General features: G+C 48.3%; 1 protein-coding gene across 1 annotated transcript; it reads left to right on the forward strand.

Moving 5' to 3' along the window:
- The first annotated feature begins 19,878 nt into the window (after positions 1 to 19,878).
- LOC103841606 lies at positions 19,879 to 24,523 on the forward strand. The gene is made up of 5 exons (XM_033283287.1): positions 19,879 to 21,109; positions 21,258 to 21,581; positions 21,768 to 22,526; positions 23,220 to 23,747; positions 24,234 to 24,523. The coding sequence occupies exons 1-5, from the start codon at positions 19,879 to 19,881 to the stop codon at positions 24,521 to 24,523; spliced, it is 3,132 nt and encodes a 1,043-aa protein (XP_033139178.1).
- Positions 24,524 to 24,796: the final 273 nt, after the last annotated feature.

A 24,796-nucleotide genomic window follows, 5' to 3' on the forward strand; every position in this document is an offset into this window, starting at 1 on the left:
AGTTTCCGTTGAGATTTTACGACGAAAACAAGTAGGACTCTTCTTGGCTTGCTTCCACTCGCTACGTAGCGACCTGTCAGACCGTCAGTCGCTACGTAGCGACCTGTAAGGCCTCAGAAAGGTCCTCCTTTGGCTTCTCTTTTGAATCCTCATTGAAACACTTTTTGTTTCGTCTCAATCGGAGTTTCCTTTGAGATTTTACGACGAAAACAAGTAGGACTCTTCTTGGCTTGCTTCCACTCGCTACGCAGCGACCTGTCAGACCGTCAGTCGCTACGTAGCGACCTGTAAGACCTCAGAAAGGTCCTCCTTTGGGTTCTCTTTTGAATCCTCATCGAAACTCTTTTCGTTTCGTCTCAATCGGAGTTTCCGTTGAGATTTTACGACGAAAACAAGTAGGACTCTTCCTGGCTTGCTTCCACTCGCCACATAGCGACCTGTCAGACCCCCAGCTCGTTACATTGCGACCTTTCAGGTTTCAAAAAGCTCCTCCTTTGTGTTCTCTTTTGAATCCCGATCAAAACGCTTTTCGTTTCGTCTCAATCGGAGTTTCCGTCGAGATTTTACGACAAAAACAAGTAAGACTCGTCTATACTCCTTCGCTTGCTCCTACTCTCCCTTACCTCCAGCTTTGTATTCTCCTTCAAATCTCGATCGAAACGTCTCTTGTTTCTATCGGAGTTACCATTGAAATTTTACGATAGAAAAAAATGCAAAGACTTGTTTTCTCGCATGGATTCAGATTAATCGTATAAAACGGCAACGGTCAACTTAACATCTTAGCCGCCTTAACTATACGATTATGTTGAACCTTTTTACAAAAATCGACGTCTTATCTAAGTAGAAGATAACAGTCAAGTTCGGAAGATAAATGTCAAGTTTCAAAGAATAAACACCAATATCGGAAATGGCAAACATACACGAGAAGAGGAAACGGAAATGAGGAAGCAAAACTGAGAAGGGACAAAACTGCATCTTCGAGAGAACTAAGGTATTTCCGACTTGAAATTTTTGAAATCAGACTTGGAATTTTCGTAGGAAATTACTTCGAGGCTGCCATAGAACTTTAGGGAACGTAAAACTTAGGCGGATAGTCTAGCGAACTAAGTTCCTTTAGGTGAGGTTCGAGTATAAAATTCAAGACAAACAAACATAAGGGGCAAACAAATTGTATGTATATAACATAATGAGATCCATACATCATTCATAAGTTCATCTACTAGTTTACACACTTAGTCTATCATAAGTTCACAAGTTGCACAATAGGCTATCAATACTACACGCTTATCAACAAGGACCCATTCACCACACATCTTCCCATGGCCTGAGACTTCACGGTACCTTTCCTTTACCACGGTCCAAGTCTGGTCCTGAAACCACATAAATCACATCATGAACACATATGGCCGATATCTAAGCAACAAGTCTAGAATGGCATGGTTTGGCCCTTAAGAACTAGGATCTGTCTAATTTGGACATACACAGATAAATTCCCAAAAACTAAATAAAATGCATGACAATTCATGATAATTCCTAACTAAGAGATTCCCATAGTCAGATCTCAACGGAACCGACCCGGAATGTGAGATCCGACCATAGATCAGTCCGGCCAATGCCTTGGACTTTATCCCTGGACCGGCCATGGCCTTGGTCCAGTGTTCCCTGTCTGATCAATCCAATAACATCACAACACACTATAGAACAGGCGATCCAGAAGAAGTAAAGAGAATGGATGCATCTGCCAAGAGAACCGGCCGCAAGGCCGCACGGATCATCCGCAGGCCCGGGGCCGTTCCTTGCAGGCTACACCACTAACCTTAGGCGTTCTCTCCCCTGGAGGCAAGTCCTTCTCCTTCTCCTTCTCCTTGTCTTTTTGTCTGGTATCCATCTTCACGGCCTGGCCTTCCCACGCTCAGAACAGGCCGGCAAGCCAACACCACCACACACGGTTCTCTTCTCTAACGCCGGTCTCTCTCTTTCTTTCTTTCTGTTATGAGTTTGGCAGAGCTTTGCCTAAGAAATTTCGTGCCATTTTCTGTGCCAGGGACTCTCTATTTATAGAGAAAGCCAGCCCCAACTGCCCTGGAGAAATCGACCAAGCAGTTAAAGAGAAAGGGCACAAAACTGCCCCTTTGCACCTTTTCGGGAGTAACCGCCCAACTGCTCTTCCTTTCCTTTGGGCTGTTCGAAAATCAGGCCCATAACCTTGTCCAGATTCCCTTGCCCAAGGCCAAGACCCCACGGACCCTGGGTGGTTCAGGCCAAGACCCCTCCAGCCCATAACCGCCCATGATCCGGCCAAGCCGGCCCGGACCATAACACTTCACCGAGCTGAGTTGAGCTGGCCACTAGCTGGCCTCAGCTGAGTGAGCTAACCTATCAGCTCCAGTGAGCTACCAAGGACTGTATGAGCTGGTTTCACACTGTCCCCAGCTGGTTGAGCTTGTACCCGACCTTATCCAGCTGCTAGATTACTCGGCCAAGTCTCCTAAGCTTTCTTCCATCCATCCTGGTTAAGGCTCAGCTTCCTGATACCCTTAACCTTCTTATTTGAGCCATGATACGCTTGTCCTTAGGCCAAATGACCTGTCTGGTGCGTCTCCTTGCACCATGGCTCGTCCCAACGATCCTACCTAGGATCGGGGATGCTACATCCCTAGTCATTAATAGCCTAGATCCTTTCAACAGATACGCAGCTGATTATTCTCTAGTTAACCATTGGTCTAAAACCAATCTAACACTTGTCTGGTTGAATCACCTTAGCCTTGGTCAGTTTACTCAACTACCAATTAGCTTAAAGGTCAATCCTAAACCCAAACCAAGCCATACAATTCTGAGGTTCCATTCCCCTAAACCATTCTATCTAGATCTACATAAGTAAATGTTAGAACATACCTTTGCCACATCTACGGAGCTTATTAGCTCATCGGTCCTCCATTGACTCGAATTGCTCTTGCTTGACAGCTGGAACACGATCACTCAATGATATTACTTAAGGTCCTTATCTTGATTCCTGCATCAAACAACTCCCCTTGGTACTTAGTCATTCAACCAACCATCCCCACAGACATAAGTAACCTTTGAGAAGTCTTTGAAAGGATAAGGGTTTGCATCTGGCCTTTCTCGGCTCATGCTCACTCAAACATCCCCTTGCCATATAGGCAATGCGAAGACTACCACAGCCATTTCAAGGTCATGGGTGGGGTAGTTTCCCTCATGTTTTCTCAACTGCCTAGACGCATAGGCGATGACCTTCCCATGCTGGGTTAATATGCAACCTAGTCCTGTTATGGACGCGTCCGTATAAACCACATAGGGTTGGTCGGCCTCTAGAAGAACCAGAATGGGTGCGCTAGTCAGCATGTCCTTAAGCGTGGAAAAACATTTCCCACACTCCTCAGACCATGTGAACTTAACGTCCTTCCCGGTCAACCGTGTCATAGGCTGAGCCAAGCTTGCGAATCCTTTCACAAACTTCCTATAATAACCTGCCAGCCCTAGGAAGCTTCTGACTTCTGTGGCACTGCATGGTCGAGACCAATCCTTGATTGCCCTGATCTTCGCTGGATCCACCGAGATACCCTCACCGGACACAATGTGGCCGAGAAACCCAATGCTCTTCTGCCAAAAACTGTATTTACTGAGTTTTGCATAGAGCTTGTGTTCCCGTAATCATTCCAGCACGGCTCTCAGGTGTTTCCGATGAGATTCCTCATCCTTGGAGTAAATCAGGATATCATCAATGAAGATGATCACTGATTCGTCCAGGAAATCTCGGAACACGCTGTTCATCATTTTCATGAATGCAGCAGGCGCATTGGTCAGACCGAATGGCATAACCACAAACTCGTAGTGGCCGTACCTGGTCCGGAATGCTGTCTTTCTAATATCGTTTGGCTCTATAGGGATCTGATGATACCCTAAGGCCAAATCAAACATAGAAAACCACTTGGCCCCCTTGAGTTGATCCAACAACTCATCTATTCTGGGCAACGGGTACTTGTTCTTCACAGTAACCCTGTTCAGCCCTCGATAGTCAATACACAGACGCATGCTACCATCCTTCTTTTTCACAAAGAGGACTGGTGCACCCCAAGGAGAGCTACTTGGACGTATGAACCCCTTGTCCAGCAATTGTTCAAATTGCTTCTTTAGCTCGGCCATCTCGGCCGGAGCCATTCGGTATGGACTCTTGGACAGCGGAGCTGTCCCTGGTTCTAGTTCAATCGTAAATGGATCCGACCTATCAGGGGGGACACCCTGTAGTGAACGGAACACATCTGGGAACTCAGACACCAACGGGTCCTCAGTTAGATCTTTCTGATCATCAGACCTGCCGTGCTCCAGAGTGGTAATTGTGGTCAAATATGCTTCACAACCCCGTCTAAGCATCCATTCTGCTCGGATTGCTGACACCACTACTCTATCCAGAGCCGGACTCATATTCAGACTTTGGTACTGGATTGGGTGAGGTCCAGTCTCCAACCGTACACATCCTCTGTGGCAGTCGAGAGTGGCCCGATACTTTCCCAACCAATCCATGCCTAGGATCACATCGTGATTCTGTAGGCGCAACACAATCAGATCTACAGGCAGATTTTTCTCCTGGATCATTACCGGGATATTAGTCATGAGCCCTAATGAGTGCATGATTTGCCCACCGGCCGCCCTCACTAGTCTCGAATTATCCCCAGAACAGAGGCAGAACAGACCCTTTCCGACCAGTTCCGGACTCACAAAACTATGTGTAACCCCTGTGTCAAAAAGCACGTGGGTTTCAACACCACCAATCATGAGGGTCCCTATAAGAGACCCACATCAGAATCCCCTAGCCACTCTAGGTTCCAGACCAAACATTCTATTGAATGTAAACAGATAAATTCAGGAGTTACCAGAGATCGAATCAAACGATCCAGAAGCACCGTCGTCTCGGGACAGCTCATACACCCTTGGTGTTGTGGTCGGCCTGCTCTGGGTCGACTTTCCCGTGTCTCCACGACCCTTCCCTTGTCCTCCTTGCCGCTTAGGACATTCACTTTGGAAGTGTCCGCTTTGGCCCCAATGGAAACAAGTCCGAGAGCCGCTGCCACTGGATTGGCCCTGAGTCCGGCTTGGTCGAGTGCAATCTCGGATGGAATGATCCAAGCTGCCACATCTCACACAAGCTCCCATGGCTTTCCAGCATTCACCTGGATGGTTCTTACCACACTTGGGACATTCAGGTCGTCCATTAGAGGCCTTGCCTCCGTCAACCTGGTCCCACTTCCTCTTTCGGTCGTTAGTCTTACCCGTCGGGACAGACTGCGACTTTGTATTAAGCTTGGCTTCCTCGGCCAAGTTAGACTCCAAAAGAGCTACACGTTCAACCAGCTCTCCGACGGTGCTGAAGGTGCAGATCGAACAATGAGTTCTCAGCTCCGGCCTTAAGCCTCGAATGAACCGACGAACCTGGACTGTCTCGTCCTCAAGTTCCCTTCCAACAAAACGCCGGAGCCGGTTGAACTCCTCTTCGTACTCACGTACGGCCCTGCGGCCTTGGGTAAGGTCTAGGAATCTACCTTCCAGACAGTCCCAAGCCTCTGCAGGAAAGTATTTGCGGTTGAATTCATCTTTGAAATCCGCAAAACTCTGGAGACTTCCATTGGTGCGCTTGTTCACAGCCAGCCACCAATTATGTGCGTCCCCTTCCAGGATGTGAACCGCAATGTCTCTCTTGTAATCCTCGGGACAACGAGTTGAGCTGAAGTTTCGGACTAGCCTACTCCTCCACTCGTCTGCCTCAATAGGATCGGTGCTTCCTGAGAAATGCCTCGTCCCTAGACGGGAGATGTGCTGAAGCAAACTCAGATAGTCCACCTTTTTCCCGGTCCTTTCTGGTGGATCAATCTCGATCACCTCGACCGTTTCCACAACTGGACCATTGGTGTTGGGGGCGGTCGTAGCCACAGGCGTAGCTTGGCCAACTGAGGAGTTCACTAATGGCGTGAACAGTTGGGCCATAGCCGCCACCTGAGTCCCCATTACCTTCATGGCCTCTAACAAGTCCTCTTTGGACAGTGTTGCGGTTACATTGGCCGTACCATCGGCCACTTTCTCACGCTGGCCACCATCACGGTTAGCGTTCGAGGATTCCACTTCCTCATCACTCTCCTGATGTTCCTGACCATCCTGTTGCGTCCCCGTAAGGTTAGCCTGATCAGTTGGCAACACGTTTTCAGCGTTAGCCGCGGCCGGATCGGTTTGCAAACCGGACAGATTAGTTCCATCCACGGCCACTTGGCTAGACTGACCGACCATTCTCTTACTTCTTCGGGACTTTCCCGATTTGCTTTTTCCAGCCTAAGGATTCAGACAATGTTAGTACAAAACAAACTAACATAAACAGAACAAAACAATCCCTAGACTAAGCAATCAAACCTCACCATGAGACCTAATCAGCTGGCTGCGTGTGTGTGTGTGGACTACATAACCCAACTATCCTAGAATCAAGCATGCTCTGATACCAACTTGTAAGACCCGTTCCTGGTCTCTTGACCCAACTGGATACGAATGCTTACTTATTAATTTCTTTGCTTGTTTGATCAATTTTAAGTCTTTTATTTGCTAAGTCATATTCGAATATGAGGTTCATAAACAAAGGAACAGATTGCACAGCGGAATAACAATGTATAAACTTTGTATTACTTAGAAACATGAGATTCAATACACAACTTCTTAACAGTCCCATAGACAATGACTAGTTCATCCCTAGTATCATCTAACCACACGTTACACAGCCTCTCACTGACCGAGCCTTCACGGCTCCTTGGCTTGACCAGAACCATCCTTAGTTCCTGAAACCACAACCAGATAAGCATTAGTCATAACCGAGAATAGAACAGATTGATTCTACAATGCGTGGCTTGGTTCCTAGAACTTAGATAAACCTCAGTCAACATAATCATAAAACGTTGAACCTACCTACCGTATCCTAAGTCATTCAACCAACCACCCCTTGACTTAGAATCAGATAGATAGTCCAGAATAGATAAACAGAACACACGAACAGATCCGGATCGTCCCCAAAGACCAATCCGTCTAACCGGATAGAATCTACGTGCGACCGGCCAATGGAGTCCGGCTCGATGGCCCAACGGACTCCCTTACCTGATCCGGCCTTAGGCCTGGATCCAATCGGCCGAGTAAGCCTCAAGCCTAATCCGGAAGGCTTAGCAACCGGTCAGACCTTGCGACTCTACCTTGGCTTAGACAAACCGTGACCTTGTCCTGACTAGACAAGCCATAGGCTGATCCATAAGGATCGGTCCTAACCTGTCCCGAAAGACACCATTTGGAACATGTACCCTTTGGCCATTCGTGCCTCTTGGACACTCGTGACTCTTGACAACTCGTGCCCTTTGGGTCAATACCAACCGTTCGTCCTAACCGCCCAGTCTTGGTGCGATCGGATCATCCCACTAACCGACCCGTGTCTAGGCTAGCGGTTTGATTATGTTCGGCCAAAGCCTAGGGACGTGTCCCTTGGACTCAACCAACACAACCTTTCGTGTTTAACCAGAGAGAAGAGAAGAGAAACGAATTGAAACAGATAAGGAGAGCCGGATGGGACTTAGGAACCGAGCAGAGCCGCGGTGCGGTCGCATGGACCGTCTGTTCGGTCTGATGGAGCCACGGCCCATCACATACCTTGTGAACCACGTTTGGGTTCTCCATGCTCTTCTCGTTGTCTTGATCTCCCATTCTTGACCGGAGTTAGTTCCCAAATGATCAGAGTCTCCGGAACACAACACCACCACACTCGGCCTTTCTCTTGGCCGGAACTCTCTCTTTCTCTCTTTCTTTCTCTCTACGGTTTTCTCTGAGTATTTTACTCTGGAATTGGATAATGAAATCGACCAGAGAGCCCCCATATTTATAGAAAACGAGGGGGTAAGTCTTGCCCCACGAACAGGCATGACTTGCTAGCGAATGGGCATCATCGGCCAAGGGTTGTCCCCTTTCGGCCACTTGCATCTTTTCGCCCTTTCTGATTGGGTTTGGGGTCGGCCTCAAGCCCAACCCACGCCCCAAGCCTCCTGGACTTAGCCCACGGCTTTGTCCTAAGACCCAACAGCCCATGGCCTCATGGCCGGACCTCACAGCCCGCCACTGACCCGGACCCGGACCATCGGCCTAAAGCCCGGACAGTCCATCTAGCTGAGATGAGCTGACTCTCAGCTGCCTCAGCTGAGTGAGCTAGTAGTCCAGCTAGTGGAGCTGACTTACTAGGGACTGAGCTGGAGTGAACTGAACCTAACTTCATTGAGCTGGCCGAGCTACTCGTCCACTTCGTCCAGTTACCGTCTTACTCGTCCTAGCTGTCTCTTAGCTTGTATAAGGTTAAGTCTAACTTTCCTTATGTCCTTAACCTTCTTTCTCGACCATGGAACGCTTGCCTTGATGTCCTAAGACTGGCTTGCACGTTTCCTCGAACCATGGCCGTCCCAACAATCCTATTCAGGATTGGGGGTGTGACATACCCAGGAGAGAAGGGAGAAGGCCGGACTTCACTCACAAAGGCATGAATAGCCTTGAAGGTGGATGCAGTGTAGAAACTGGTTTCATGGAAGTTCCATGGAAGGGATCAGGGGTGCGACCCATAAATGGATCTTATCAATACAGGAGTTATGTGATAAGGGTTGATAGAGGCGTGCACTGGAGGAGCATGGCCGAACATAATAAGGAAAGGCACATGATCTAATCAGATCATGTATAAGGTAACCGGTTTTATGATTACCTTTGAATTACAATTCTGTTGACTGTGGAATTGATCATGGCCAAGTACGGCACGTCCTTGAGGACTATATATATTAGGAATGTTTATGGTGTAGTCTGTTGGATCAGGCCTGATGGCACTGAACCAAGGCCTTGGCCGGTTCAGGAATGGTGCCCATGGCCTTGGCCGGGCTGTTCCTGATCAGGATCTATATGGTCTGGGTCGATTCTTTGGAATCTGATTATGGGAATCTCTTAGTTATGAATTATCATGAGTTTTTATGTATTTTAATCAATTTTTAGGAATTGATTTGATGATGTCCAGTTTTGGCCGGTTTGGCTGATTTTGGCCGAGATCTATAGGATCGAGGCCGGTTCTGCAAATTCTGATTATGGCATTCTCTTACTTGGGAATTATCGTGAATTATCATGAATTTTAATTAGTTTTTGGAGCATACTTGGAAGAGGTCATTTTTGTATCTGAGAGCATATTGATGCTTATCTGATGGAGTTGTTTTGGGTTTGGTCATGTGTGAACCATTAATCCGACTCATGGAGGAGGCACATTGGGGTCCTGGTATTAGAGGAACCATGTGGATTGCAAGGTCCAATATGTTTGGAACCAGCAGGAAGCCATGAATAAGAGTATAGCTAGTACTTGATGGCGTGGACCATAAGTACTGAGCTTTGGTGTTATTATTCAAGGAAGGCCGTGTGTGATCTGATCATGGGTAAGGATGGACGACCTGATCCATAGATGATGGATCAAGGTGTCTGATCTGATTGATCAAAGGAAGCACCGGTGGTAAGAGGAGGAATGATCGGCTTCGTTGGGACATGGTTCCATGGCCGGTTAGGTACGTGTGAAGACACATCAGATCTGGGTCATGTGGGGTGGTTGGTTGATTGACTCAGGATCTGATGGGCATTGTTAGTCCATGAGCTGGACTTGGTATCATAAGTTGATAAGGCAAAAGGATTTGGGACAGTGCATGAGCAGGTAAGGGCCAGATGCATGTCCTTAGCTGTTTGAAGACTTCTCAAAGGTAACTTATGTCTGTGGGGATGGTTGGCTGAATGACTAAGTACCTAAGGGAGTTGTTTTGTGTGTGTAACGGAGCTGGATGCAGTATATGGCAGCTGGCCATAGCTCGGTCCTAGCTCAGTTCGAGTGTGACAGCTCGATCAGCTGGTATATGAGTTAATTCAGCTAGAGTAGCTGGGCCGATGAGCTAACAAGCTCTGTGGATGTGGCAAAGGTATGATCTAGCAATGTTGCATAGATCTAGATAGAATGGTTAGGGAAAACGGAACCTCAGATTTGTATGACTTAGTTTGTGTTCAGAATCAACCTTGGAGCTAGCTGGTAGTTGAGTATACTAACCATTAGCTGAGGTGATTCGACCGGACAAGTATTAGATTGGATTTAGTCCAATGGATGATAGATATTATTCCGCTGTGCATAAGTTGAAATGATCTAAGCTAGGGAATGACTAAGGTAGTCTTGAGCTAAGATCTGAGTTAGCCCTCGCCTATGGGCGATGTTTTTAAATAAAGGGCGAAATTTTTAGTGGTTTGGTCAGTGTATGGACCGAGCGACGTGAGGCATCGACCGCGGCCTAGTCGGCCTGGATCGGGTCTTTCAGTTCGGGTGATTTTGGCCCATGTGGGCTGTCTGTTCAGTACACACAGGACGTCCGTGGGTGTCCGTCAGCACACACAGGACATCCGTGTGTGTCCGTCAGCACACACAAGACGTCCGTGGCTGTCCGTCTGTGTCCGTCAGCACACACAGGATACTGTCCATCAGTACACATATCAGCATGTTGGTCCTAGGACTCAGCATGTTGACCCTTCCCGTGGACTGTTCGGGTGATTTTGGCCCACGTGGGCTGTCTGGTCAGTACACACAAGACGTCCGTGGGTGTCCGCCAGCACACACAGGACGTCAGTGGCTGTCCGTGTGTGTCCGTGTGTGTCCGTGTGTGTTCATCTGTGTCCTTCATCACACACAGGACATCCGTGGCTCTCCATCAGTACACCGAACGCTGGCCCTTCCCGTAGTCCTTGGACTCAGCACGCTGGCCCTTCCCATGGACTGTTTGGGTGATTTTGGCCCACGTGGGCTGTCTGTTAAGTACACAGGACGTCCGTGGGTGTCCGCCAGCACACACATGACGTCTGTGGCTTTCTGTGGCTGTCCGTCAGCAACACAGGACGTCTGTGGCTGTCTGTGTGTGTCCGTGTGTGTCTGTGGGTGTCCGCTAGCATACACAGGATATTTGTGGCTGTCTGTGGCTGTCTGTCAGCACAAACAGGACGTCCGTGTGTGTCCGTCAGCACACACAAGACGTCCGTGTGTGTCTCTCAGCACACACAGGACGTCCGTGGCTGTCCATCAGTACACATATCAGCACACTGGTCCTTGGACTCCGCACGGTGGCCCTTCCCGTGGACGGTTCAGGTGATTTTGGCCCACGTGGGCTGTCTGTTCAGTACACACAGGACGGCCGTGGGTGTCCATCAGCACACACAGGACGTCCGTGGGTGTTCGTCAGTACACACAGGACATCCGTGGCTGTCAGTGTGTGTCCGTGTGTGTCCGTCAGAACACACAAGACGTATGTGGCTGTCCATCAGTACACATATCAGCACGTTGGTCGTTGGACTCAGCACGCTAACCCTTCCCGTGGACTGTTCGGGTGATTTTGGCCCATGTAAGCTGTCTGTTCAGTACACACAGGACGTCCGTGGGTGTCCGTCAGCAGTCAGCACACACAGGACGTCTGTGGGTCTCCATCAGCACACACAGGACGTCCGTGTGTGTCCGTCAGCAGACACAGGACGCCAGGGCTGTCCGTGTGTGTCCGTGTGTGTCCGTCAGCACACACAGGACGTCCGTGGCTGTCCATCAGTACACATATAAACACGTTGGTCCTTGGACTCAGCACGCTGACCCTTCCCGTGGACTATTCGGGTGATTTTGGCCCACGTGGGCTATCTGGTCAGTACACACAGGACATCCGTGGGTGTCCGCCAGCATACACAGGACGTCTGTGGCTGTCCGTGTGTGTCCGTCTGTGACCGTCAGCACACATAGGACGTCCGTGTCTGTCCATCAGTTCACATATCAGCACGTTGGTTCTTGGACTCCGCACGCTGGCCCTTCCCGTGGACTGTTTGGGTGATTTTGGCCTACGTGGGCTGTCTGTTCAGTACACACAGGACGTCCGTGGGTGTTCGCCAGCGCACACATGACATCTGTGGCTGTCCGTGGCTGTCCGTTAGCACATACAAGACGTCTGTGGCTGTCCGTGTGTGTCTGTGTGTGTATGTGGGTGTCCGTCAGCACACACAGGACGTCCATGTGTGTCTGTCAGCACACACAGGACGTCTGTGTGTGTCCGTGTGTGTCCGCCAGCACACACGGGACGTCCATGGCTGTCCATCAGTACACATATCAGCACATTGGTCCTTGGATTCAGCACACTGACCCTTCCCGTGGACTGTTTGGGTGATTTTGTCCCTTGTGGGCTGTCTGTTGAGTACACACAGGACGTCTGTGGGTGTCCGCTAGCACACACATGACGTCTGTGGCTGTCTGTGTGTGTCCCTGTGTGTCCGTGTGTGTCCGTCAGCACACACAGGACGTCCGGGGCTATCCGTGTGTGTCCGTCAGCACACACAGGAAACTGTCCATCAGTACACATATCAGCATGTTGGTCCTTGGACTCAGCACATTGACCATTCCCGTGGACTGTTTGGGTGATTTTGGCCCACGTGGGCTGTCTAGTCAGTACACTCAGGACGTCCGTGGGTCTCCACCAGCACAGACAGGACGTCCGTGGCTGTCCGTGTATGTCCGTGTGTGTTCCTCGGTGTCCGTCAGCACACACAGGACGTCCGTGGCTATCCATCAGTACACATATCAGCACGTTGGTCCTTGGACTCAGCATGCTGGCCCTTCCCGTGGACTGTTTGGGTGATTTTGGCCCACGTGGGCTGTCTGTTCAGTACACAGGACGTCCGTGGGTGTCCGCCAGCACACACATGACGTCTGTGGATTTCTGTGGCTGTCCGTCAGCACCCATAGGACGTCTGTGGCTGTCTGTGTGTGTCTGTGTGTGTCTGTGGGTGTCCGCCAGCATAAGCAGGATGTTCGTGGCTGTCCGTGGCTGTCTGTCAGCACACACAGGACATCCGTGTATGTCCATCAGTCCACATATCAGCACGTTGGTTCTTGGACTCCGCACGCTGGCCCTTCCCGTGGACTGTTTGGGTGATTTTGGCCCACGTGGGCTGTCTGTTCAGTACACATAGGACGTCCTTGGGTGTCCGCCAACGCACACAGGACGTCTGTGGCTGTCCGTGGCTGTCCGTCAGCACACACAGGACGTCCGTGGCTGTCCGTGTGTGTCCGTGTGTGTCTGTGGGTGTCCGCCAGCACACACAGGACGTTCGTGGCTGTCAGTGGCTGTCCGTCAGCACACACAGGACGTCCATGTGTGTCCGTCAGCACACACAGGATGTCCGTGTGTGTCTGTGTGTGTCCGTCAGCACACACGGGATGTCCGTGGCTGTCCATCAGTACACATATCAGCACGCTGGTCCTTGGACTCAGCACGCTGGCCCTTCCCGTGGACTGTTTGGGTGATTTTGGCCCACGTGGGCTGTCTGTTCAGTACACACATGACGTATGTGGGTGTCCGTCAGCACACATAGGATGTCCGTGCGTGTCCGTCAGCACCCACAGGACGTCGGTGGCTGTCCGTGTGTGTCTGTGTGTGTCCGTCAGCACACATAGGACGTCTGTGGCTGTCCATCAGTATACATATCAGCACATTGGTCCTTGGATTCAGCACGCTGACCCTTCCCGTGGACTGTTTGGGTGATTTTGTCCCTTGTGGGCTGTCTGTTGAGTACACACAGGACGTCTGTGGGTGTCCGCTAGCACACACAGGACGTCCGTGGCTGTCTGTGTGTGTCCGTGTGTGTCCGTCTGTGGCCGTCAGCACACACAGGACGTCCGTGGCTGTCCATCAGTACACATATCAGCACTTTGGTCCTTGGACTTAGCACGCTGGCCCTTCTCGTGGACTGTTTGGGTGATTTTGGCCCACGTGGGTTGTCTACTCAGTACACAGAGGACATCCATGGGTGTCCGCCAGCACACACAGGACATCCGTGGCTGTCCATGGCTGTCCATCAGCACGCACAGGACGTCCGTGGCTGTCTATGTGTGTCCGTGTGCGTCCGTGTCTGTCCGTGGCTGTCCATCAGCACGCACAGGACGTCCGTGGCTGTCTGCGTTTGGGTCATTTTGGCCACGTGGGCTGTCTGTTCAGTACACACAGGACGTCCGTGGGTGTCCGCCAGCACACAAAGGACATTTGTGGCTGTCCGTGACTGTCCGTCAGCACACACAGGACATCCGTGGCTTTCCATGTGTGTCCGTGTGTGTCTGTTGGTGTCCGCCAGCATATACAGGACGTTCGTGGCTGTCTGTGGCTGTCTGTCATCACACACAGGACGTCCGTGTGTGTCAGTCAGCACACACAGGACGTCCGTGTGTGTGCGTGTGTGTCCGTCAGCACACACAGAACGTCTGTGGGTGTCCATCAGCACACACAAGACGTCTGTGGTTGTCCATCAGTACACATATCAGCATGCTGGCCCTTCCCTTGCACTGTTCGGGTGATTTTGGCCCACATGGGCTGTCTGTTCAGTACACACAGTACGTCCTTGGGTGTTCGTCAACACACACAGGACGTCCGTGGGTATCCGTCAGCACACACAGGACATCCGTGGCTGTCTGTGTGTGTCCGTGTGTGTCCATCAGCACAAACAGGACGTTAGTGGATGTCCATTAGTACTCATATCAGCACGTTGGTCCTTGGGCTCAACACGCTGGCCCTTCCCGGGGACTGTTTGGGTGATTTGGGCCCACGTGGGCTGTCTGTTCAGTACACACAGGACGTCAGTGGGTGTCCGCCAGCACACACAGGACGTCCGGGGCTGTCCGTGGCTTTCTGTCAGCAGACATAGGACGTCCGTGACTGTCCGTGTGTGTCCGTGTGTGTCCGTCCGCACACACAGGATGTCCTTGGGTGTCTGTCAGCACACACAGGACATCCGTGTGTGTCCGTCAGCACACACAAGACGTCCGTTGGTGTCCATGTGTGTCTGTGTGTGTCCGTCAGCACACACAGGACGTCCGTGGCTGTCCATCAGTATACATATCAGCACGTTGGTCCTTGGACTTAGCACGCTGGCCCTTCTCGTGGACTGTTTGGGTGATTTTGGCCCACGTGGGCTGTCTACTCAGTACACAGAGGACGTCCATGGGTGTCCGCCAGCACACACAGGACGTCTGTGGCTGTCCATGGCTGTCCATCAGCACGTACAGGACGTCCGTGGCTGTCTATGTGTGTTCGTGTGTGTCCGTGTCTGTCCGTCAGAACACACAGGACGTCTGTGGCTGTCCATCAGTACACATATCAGCACGTTGGTCCTTGGACTCAGCACGTTGACCCTTCCCGTGGACTGTTCGGGTGATTTTGGCCCACGTGGGATTTTTGTTCAGTACACACAGGACGTCCGTGGGTGTTCGCCAGCACACACAGGACGTCTGTGGCTGTCCGTGGCTGTCCGTCAGCACACACAGGACATCCGTGGCTGTCCGTGTGTGTCCATGTGTGTCTGTCAGCACACACAGGACGCCAGTGGCTGTCCATCAGTACACATATCAGCCCGTTGGTCCTTGGACTCAGCACGCTTGTAAGACCCGATCCTGGCCGACTAGGCCGCGGTCGATGCCTCACGTCGCTCGGTCGATACCCTGACCGAACCTCTCAAAATTTTCGCCCTTTATTTAAAACATCACCCATAGGCGAGGGCTAACTCAGATCTTAGCTCAAGACTACCATAGTCTTTCCTAGCTTAGATCAATACAACACATACGCAGCGGAATAATATCATCATCCATTGGTCTATAACCAATCTAATACTTGTCCGGTCGATCACCTCAGCTAATGGTTAGTATACTCAACTACCAGCTAGCTCCAAGGTTGATTCTGAACACGAACCAAGTCATACAATTCTGAGGTTCCGTTTCCCTAACCATTCTATCTAGATCTATGCAACATTGGTAGATCATACCTTTGCCACATCCACGGAGCTTGTTAGCTCATCTGCCCAGCTACTCTAGCTGAATGAACTCATAGACCAGCTGATCGAGCTGTCACACTCGAACTGAGCTAGGACCGAGCTATGGCCAGCTGCCATATACTGCGTCCAGCTCCTTTACACACACAAAACAACTCCCTTAGGTACTTTGTCATTCAGCCAACAATCCCCACAGACATAAGTAACATTTGAGAAGTCTTCAAATAGCTAAGGACATGCATCTGACCCTTACCGGCTCATGCACTGTCCCACATTCTTTTGCCTTATCAACTTATGATACCAAGTCCAGCTCATGGAATAACAACGCCCATCAGATCCTGAGTCAATCAACCAACCACCCCACATGACCCAGAACTGATGAGTCTTCACACGTACCTAACCGGCCATGGAACCATGTCCCAACGAAGCCGATCAGTCCTCCTCTTACCACCGGTGCATCCTTTGATCAATCAGATCAGACACATTATCCATCACCTATGGATCAGGTCATCCATCCTTGCCAAAGATCAGATTACACACGGCCTTCTTTAGATAAACACACCGGCCCCATACTTGTGGTCCATGCCACTTAGTACTGGCCTTACTCGCCTCCACGGCTTGCTGCTGGTTCCAAATGAATTGGACCTTGCACCCCACATGGTTCCTCATGTACTAGGATCCCCATGTGTCTCCTCCATTGATTAACACCATGATCAGAACTAACACACACACCATGATCCACCATGGATCACTATCCAATGAGTGGCCTCTAACTTCCATCCCACTTGGATGAGTTAGATCAACTAAGATCCGCCCCTTATCTCAGGGTCCTGGATCCTTAGTTTACCTTATACATGATCTGATTAGATCAAGTGCCTTTCCTTATTATGTTCGGCCATGCTCCTCCAGTGCACGCCTCTATCAATCCTTATCACATACCTCCTGTATTGATAAGATCCATTCATGGGTCGCACCCCTGATCCCTTCCATGGAACTTCCATGAACCCAGTTTCTACACTGCATCCACCTTCAAGGCTATTCATGCCATTGTGAGGGAAGTCCGGCCTTCTCCCTTCTCTCCTGGGTGTTTGCGTGTGTTCACAAGATACAGGGGAAGCATAGGACGTGTTCATCCGGGGTGAAAACCTACCACAGGGTCGTTCATAACTCCCCTTGCACTTCCATGAAACTGCCCTCCCACACACCTCTCTCCTTAAGGCTGTCTTGGCCTTTGGGAATGAATTCCGGTCATCTACCTTCTTTCCTCACCATTTGCGTGTTTTATCAGGCCCTGTAGGATGCTTTGGGTGATAACATCACGGATCAAAACCACCAGAAAGTCGTTCATAACTTCCCCCTTGATCTCTCCCAAAACTGCCTCTTTATGACCTTCACACCACCATGGGTCTTGGATTGGGAATCCGACCAACTCTCTGTCTTTTCTCTGTGTTTATTTGTGTTTCAGGGTGTAGGAGGAAGCCCTGGCGTGCCTGCAAAGGCACGGACTTGCCTGCCTTTTATATAAGAAGGGGCAGTTACCTTTCCAAAGGTTGCACCCTTTCGGTATCATTTCTGGCCATTGATTTAATCAATGGTCCAGATCATACCCATTCGCCTCAGGCAGTTTCCAGACTCCCTGGGCTAGCCAATCCACTCCTGGACAAGTACAAACAAGCCCACACGGATTTCCCAAGCTCCTTGATGTGCCCCAGTCTATGGACCAGACCGATCAGAAAGTTCCAGACGTCCCAACTGAGGTTCATCCTACCGATCAGATCAGACAGATCCACAGGGCCGTCTATCGGCTCGACCCGCGAACGTCCAGATTGGAGCTTCGTCCAGATCCTTGACCAGATGCTCGAACTGACCGAACTGAAGCCCGTCTCTCCCGGCCAACTCGACAAGCCAAGACTGATAGCCAAGCCAGACTTGACTTGGATCATGCCAGACTTGAGAAGGATCATGCCAGACTTGAGAATGATCACGCCAGACTTGAGAAAGATGATGCCAGACTTGAGAAAGATCATGCCAGACTTGACTTGGATCATGAGGTTTCACACAATGATCGAGACTTCTCTCTTTTAGCTCGATTGGCTCGTACCGCATGTACCGACGACCGTGCTGATGATCTCTCTACCTTGTTTGATCCAATCATGGACTTTTCCTTTGGACATTTCTCTAAGGCAAGGATCCTTAAGCTATCAGAAGACTTGGGTTTTGTTGGAATGCAACTTGTCCGATCAGAACGCCCCGCGGCCTTAGCAGAACGTCTTGCGGCCCTTGCTGATCGTCCCGCCAATGTGACTGTCCTTACCGCCTTGGACTTAGCCGGTTCAGATGCATCTGGATGGAAGCAGATCAGTCACATTAATTAAATCTTGTCTTTATTTTCGTTTAATGACTAGATCTAGATCTACTTTTCATTTAATTCCTAGATCTACAAAACTCTATAAGTAAGAAACTCTTTTCATTTGAATAATCAGAAAATCGTTTTTGTCTAAAGTTTGAGTTAAACTCTTTGTTCTTCGTTTAGAACTTGTTCTTAGTTTCTTGGTGAGTCATATCCAAGTAAACACTTCCTCAAATCGTTGGTCTTGTGAGTCATATCAAGCAACGACGAGAGATTCTTCATTTGGTGGACTTGTGAGTTCATATCAAGCACCATCTGAAGTTGGGAATATCGAAGGCCATTCTGCAACCTTCGTGCGAACCTTCAATCCATCCAGTTCTCCATCTGGAGTTCATATCCAAATCTGATCCATTCGAGTGAGCCGATCTTAGGGTCCTTCAAGTGGTATCAGAGCCACTCGTTTGGTATCTTCTAAATCATTCATCTTTCTCATCTTCCATTTCTAAATCATAAACACTTCTTCTTCTATCTATCTTGAATCCGGGCCCCTCATTACCATCCTCTATCTATAAAAAAAAAAGAAAAGAAAGATCTATCAATAAAAAAAAAGAATTCGAAAAGTTTGATTTGTGGATTGGTGGTGGAAGAGAAAGCCTGCTGGCTGAGGAGAAATCCAGCCTTTGAGGTGGTTAAAACGGATTACCAAAACCAAAAATCTCTTATCTTTCTCTCTTTTAAAATCCCCTTGTGTTTGCTTGGATTTTGTCCATTGAGTTTCTTTGATTTGTTCTTCTTAGAACTTTGAGTGAAAACCTGTTGTGTGACCATCCAAATTCTGAGAGAAACACGTGTGTGGGTGAGGATCAAACACTTGAGAGAGTGAGGATTTTTATCTAACATTTTGTGTTTAAGAAATTTCAGGAACCATGAGTAGTGATGATGAACGGAACCGTCCCGGAAACTCAGTTGCCGGATTGTCTAACCTTCAAATGCGTGCTTTGAATGATTCTATGTCTAACATGTTGAACACAGGTTTAGATCAGATCCATCAGAGGCTTGATGAGATCCAGGCCAGCCAAGCTACTTCTAGAGCCGGAGCAAGAAGAGACCGTCCGCGTAGGAACACTCGGTCTGACGATGAGATCCGAGAGGAGAATGATCAAGAGGACGATGCCAGATCAGCATACCGTCCAAGAAGAGGTCCTAGAACCCGAGATCCAGGTGATGTCAATCCTTTTGCTAGAAATGAACGTACTAATGATAGCCTAAGTGGATTGAAACTAAAAATCCCACCTTTTGAGGGTAAAAATGATCCTGATGTTTTTCTTGAATGGGAAAGAAAAATTGAATATGTCTTTGATTGTCAAAACTTTTCTGAACTTAAGAAAGTTAGACTAGCTGTTACTGAATTCTCTGGCTATGCTATTAATTGTTATGATCAAGTTGTGACCCTTAGGAGGAGAACATGTGAGAGACCGATTGAGACATGGGATGAGTTTTCCATGCTGATGAGGAGACGATTTGTTCCTGCTCATTATCACCAAGACCTCCACCAGAAACTCAGATGCTTGCTTCAAGGCACTAAGTCCGTGTAAGACTACCACCAGGAGATGGAAACTTTGATGATCAAGGCTGATGTAGACGAGCCCAAGGACGCCACTATGGCTAGGTTCCTCTCTGGCCTTAACCGAGACATCCAAGACCGTATGGAGCTTCAAGAGTATGGTAGTGTGGAACAGATGCTACACAAGGCCATCTTGATCGAGAAACAAGTTAAAAGGAAGAGTTTCTCAAAGCCGGCCATTACCTCTAAACCGGCCTACTCTCCTAGACCGGCTTTTGCTCCTAAGCCAAGCTACCAAGACAAAGGTAAGTCTTCTTCCACAACACATAATGCTTTTAAAACTGATGTCCCTGCTCGTGATGACAAAGGAAAGGCAGTTGATACTTCTGGCCGAGCAAGAGACATTAGGTGTTTCAAATGTCAAGGTCTAGGACATTTTGCCAAAAACTGTCCCAACCAACGAGTGATGATTCTTACCGAGAATGGAGAAGTTGAATCTGAGGATGAGCAGGAGAACAAAGAAGATCTTCGTCCTATCTTTGATGAAGAGGACAAGTCCTTTGGATATCCGCATCAAGGGCCACTACTCGTTGCTAGGAAAGGCATGGTCGAGTCTATTTTCGATGAGACGGACGACCGCTTGGTCGATGATTCCGACCCAGCCTTTGATGATGAGTCCGACCCGATCTATGATGAGGAGCCTTGCTTCGACTATCCAGCTCATGGTCCTCTACTTGTCACAAGAAGAACTCTGAGTGTCCAACCCAAAAACAATGAAAAGGAACAAAGGGAGAATCTCTTTCATTCTCGATGTTTAGTTTCTGAAAAGGTTTGCTCTTTGATTATTGATGGTGGGAGTTGTACTAATGTTGCTAGTGACACTCTTGTCAGGAAACTAGGACTTGCTACTCGGCCTCTCTCTCGTCCTTTCAGGTTGGAATGGCTAAACGAGGCTGGAGAACAGTATGTGAAAGAGCAAGTCACTGTCCCTATTACCATTGGCCGATATGAGGACGAGGTCGTTTGCAACGTTCTTCCTATGGACGCATGCCACATTCTCTTGGGCCGGCCATGGCAATTTGATAAGAGAGCCGTGCATGATGGCTTCACAAACCGACACTCCTTTGATCATAAAGGGAAGAAGATCACGCTTGTTCCTTTGACACCTTTGGAGGTTCATCAAGATCAGATCCAGCTCAAGAGGAACCGTGACAAGGAAACCAAGCCAGATGAACCTGAATCATCCCAACGGAACTCCAATTTCTATATCAAACAAAGTCAGGTCAAGAGATCTCTTTACTCTCAAAAGCCATTTCTTTTACTTGTGTACAAAGAATCTCTTATGGCTTCTTCTTCTGACCTTGCACCGGAGATTCCGAGTGAACTTTTAGATGTTTTGCAGAAGTATTCTGAATGTTTTTCCAGATGAGAATCCTAAGGGATTACCTCCAGTACGAGGCATTGAGCATCAGATCGACCTTGTTCCAGGCACGTCTTTACCAAACCGGCCAGCTTACCGTACCAATCCGGTAGAGACCAAGGAACTTCAGAAACAGATTGGTGACCTTCTTGAGAAAGGCTACATCCGGGAAAGCCTCAGTCCTTGTGCCGTTCCTGTCCTTCTCGTGCCCAAAAAGGATGGTTCTTGGTGCATGTGTGTGGACTGTCGTGCCATCAACAACATCACAGTAAAGTATAGGCATCCCATCCCTAGACTAGACGACATGCTTGATGAGTTGCATGGATCATGTGTCTTTTCTAAAATTGATTTGAAAAGTGGCTATCACCAGATTAGGATGAAGGAAGGTGATGAGTGGAAAACCGCATTTAAAACCAAGTTAGGATTGTATGAATGGCTTGTTATGCCATTTGGTCTTACTAATGCACCTAGCACATTCATGCGTTTGATGAATCATGTCTTGAGGTCATTCATAGGTCATTTTGTTGTTGTCTACTTTGATGACATTCTTGTCTATAGCAAAAACCTTGAAGATCATAAGATGCATCTCAAATCTGTTCTTGAAGTTCTTAGGAAAGAAAAACTCTTTGCCAATCTTGGTAAATGCTCTTTTGGAACAGATCACGTGGTGTTCTTAGGTTTTGTTGTAGGTGCTGATGGACTTAGAGTGGACGAGGAGAAAATCAAAGCCATCCGAGACTGGCCAAGTCCTTCGACCGTGGGCGAGGTAAGAAGCTTTCATGGTCTGGCCGGTTTCTATAGACGGTTTGTTCCGGACTTCAGTTCCATTGCTGCTCCTCTGACTGAAGTGATCAAGAAGAACGTCGGTTTCAAATGGGAACAAGCCCAAGAAAAAGCTTTTCAGATGTTAAAAGTGAAGTTGACTCATGCTCCTTTACTTGTACTTCCTGATTTTTCTAAAACTTTTGAGATTGAATGTGATGCTTCCGGAGTTGGGATTGGTGCTGTCTTGATGCAGGATAAGAAACCCATTGCTTACTTCAGTGAGAAGCTTGGAGGTGCCACACTCAACTACCCCACCTATGACCAGGAGCTATATGCTTTGGTGAGAGCTCTCCAAACGTGGCAACACTATCTTTGGCCTAAGGAGTTTGTTATCCACACGGACCACCAGTCCTTGAGACATCTTAAGGGTCAACAGAAACTGAACAAGAGACACGCACGTTGGGTTGAGTTCATTGAGACATTTCCTTATGTTATCAAGTACAAGCAAGGTAAGGAAAATGTTGTGGCTGATGCTTTGTCCCGAAGGTATACTCTTCTTTAAGCCCTTGAAACTAAACTACTTGGTTTTGAATTTATCAAAGACTTGTATGTGACTGATCCGGATTTCAAAGAAATATTTCAGAAATGTTCCAAAGTGGCTTATGGAAAATACTATCAAAGTTCTGGATTTTTGTTCTTTGATAACCGCTTGTGTGTGCCCCAATGTTCTTTGAGGGAGTTGTTTCTCAGGGAATCTCATGGAGGAGGTCTTATGGGACACTTTGGAGTCAAGAAGACATACAAGACGGTTTATGATCACTTCTACTGGCCAAGCTTGATGAAGGACGTTGAGAGGATTTGTGGCCGATGTGTGATCTGTAAGAAATCCAAAACCAAGACATCTAATCACGGTTTGTATTCGGCTCTACCCATTCCTTCTCATCCTTGGGTAGATATTTCTATGGATTTTGTTCTTGGTTTGCCTAGGACTAAAACTGGCCGAGACTCTATCTTTGTGGTTGTGGATAGGTTTTCAAAAATGGCTCATTTCATTCCATGTCATAAAACTGATGATGCTGTGCAAGTTGCTGAATTGTTCTTTAGGGAAATTGTTAGATTGCATGGTATGCCTAAGACCATTGTCTCTGATCGTGATGCTAAGTTCCTTAGCTATTTTTGGAAAACTTTGTGGTCTAAATTAGGAACCAGATTGATGTTCTCTACGACTTGTCACCCACAAACTGATGGCCAAACTGAAGTAGTGAATAGAACTTTGTCTGCATTGCTTAGATCATTGGTTAAGAAAAACCTTAAGCATTGGGAAGAATGTTTGCCTCATGTTGAGTTTGCTTATAACCATGCTATGCATTCTGCTACAAAGTTCTCTCCTTTTGAAATCGTTTATGGCTTTAATCCCTTATCTCCACTTGATCTTTTGCCTTTACCTTTGAGTGAAAGAGTTAGCACAGATGGCAAAAGGAAAGCAGACACTATCAAGAAGTTACATGAGCAGGTTCATGCAAACATTGCAGCCAAAACCGAAAGGTACAAAAGATATGCCAACAGGAAGAGAAAGGAGGTGATCTTTGAGGAGGGTGATCTTGTTTGGGTTCACTTGAGGAAGGAACGGTTTCCAGAAGAAAGAAAGTCTAAACTTATGCCTCGAGTCGATGGTCCATTTCAGATCCTTAGAAAGATCAATGACAATGCCTATCAGCTTGATTTGCAAGGTAAGTATGATATTTCTTCAAGCTTTAATGTGTCTGATCTTTCTCCTTTTCTTGTAGATGATCCAGATTTGTGGACAAATCCTTTTAAAGAAGGAGGGAATGATGTGCCCCAGTCTATGGACCAGACCGATCAGAACGTTCCAAACGTCCCAGCTGAGGTTCATCCTACCGATCAGATCAGACAGATCCCCAGGGCCGTCTATCGGCTCGACCCGCGAACGTCCGGATTGGAGCTTCGTCCAGATCCTCGACCAGATGGTCGAACAGACCAAACTGAAGCCCGTCTCTCCCGGCCAACTCGACAAGCCAAGACTGATAGCCAAGCCAGACTTGACTTGGATCATGCCAGACTTGAGAAGGATCATGCCAGACTTGAGAATGATCATGCCAGACTTGAGAAAGATCATGCCAGACTTAAAAAAGATCATGCCAGACTTGACTTGGATCATGAGGTTTCACACAATGATCGAGACTTCTCTCTTTTAGCTCGATTGGCTCGTACCGCATGTACCGACGACCGTGCTGATGATCTCTCTACCTTGTTCGATCCAATCATGGACTTTTCCTTTGGACATTTCTCTAAGGCAAGGATCCTTAAGCTATCAGAAGACTTGGGATTTGTTGGAACGCAACTTGTCCGATCAGAACGCCCCGCGGCCTTAGCAGAACGTCTTGCGGCCCTTGCTGATCGTCCCGCCAATGTGACTGTCCTTACCACCTTGGACTTAGCCGGTTCGATTGCATCTGGATGGAAGCCGATCAGTCACATTAATTAAATCTTGTCTTTATTTTCGTTTAATGACTAGATCTAGATCTAGATCTACTTTTCATTTAATTCCTAGATCTACAAAAATCTATAAGTATGAAACTCTTTTCATTTGAATAATCAGAAAATCGTTTTTGTCTAAAGTTTGAGTTAAACTCTTTGTTCTTCGTTTAGAACTTGTTATTAGTTTCTTGGTGAGTCATATCCAAGTAAACACTTCCTCAAATCGTTGGTCTTGTGAGTCATATCAAGCTACGGCGAGAGATTCTTCATTTGGTGGACT

This window comes from Brassica rapa, unplaced genomic scaffold (genome assembly GCF_000309985.2).
Source record: "Brassica rapa cultivar Chiifu-401-42 unplaced genomic scaffold, CAAS_Brap_v3.01 Scaffold0465, whole genome shotgun sequence".
NCBI lineage: Eukaryota > Viridiplantae > Streptophyta > Magnoliopsida > Brassicales > Brassicaceae > Brassica > Brassica rapa.

Bases quoted from the DNA above. Each gene is read 5' to 3' on its own strand.
- LOC103841606 (XM_033283287.1), top strand. From the start codon at position 19,879: ATGGAAACTTTGATGATCAAGGCTGATGTAGACGAGCCCAAGGACGCC. The intron at 21,582-21,767 runs GTGTCTTTTCTA...GGTCATTCATAG, and splicing joins TGATGAGTTGCATGGATCAT to GTCATTTTGTTGTTGTCTAC. The intron at 23,748-24,233 runs GTAAGTATGATA...TCTCTCTTTTAG, and splicing joins CTATCAGCTTGATTTGCAAG to CTCGATTGGCTCGTACCGCA.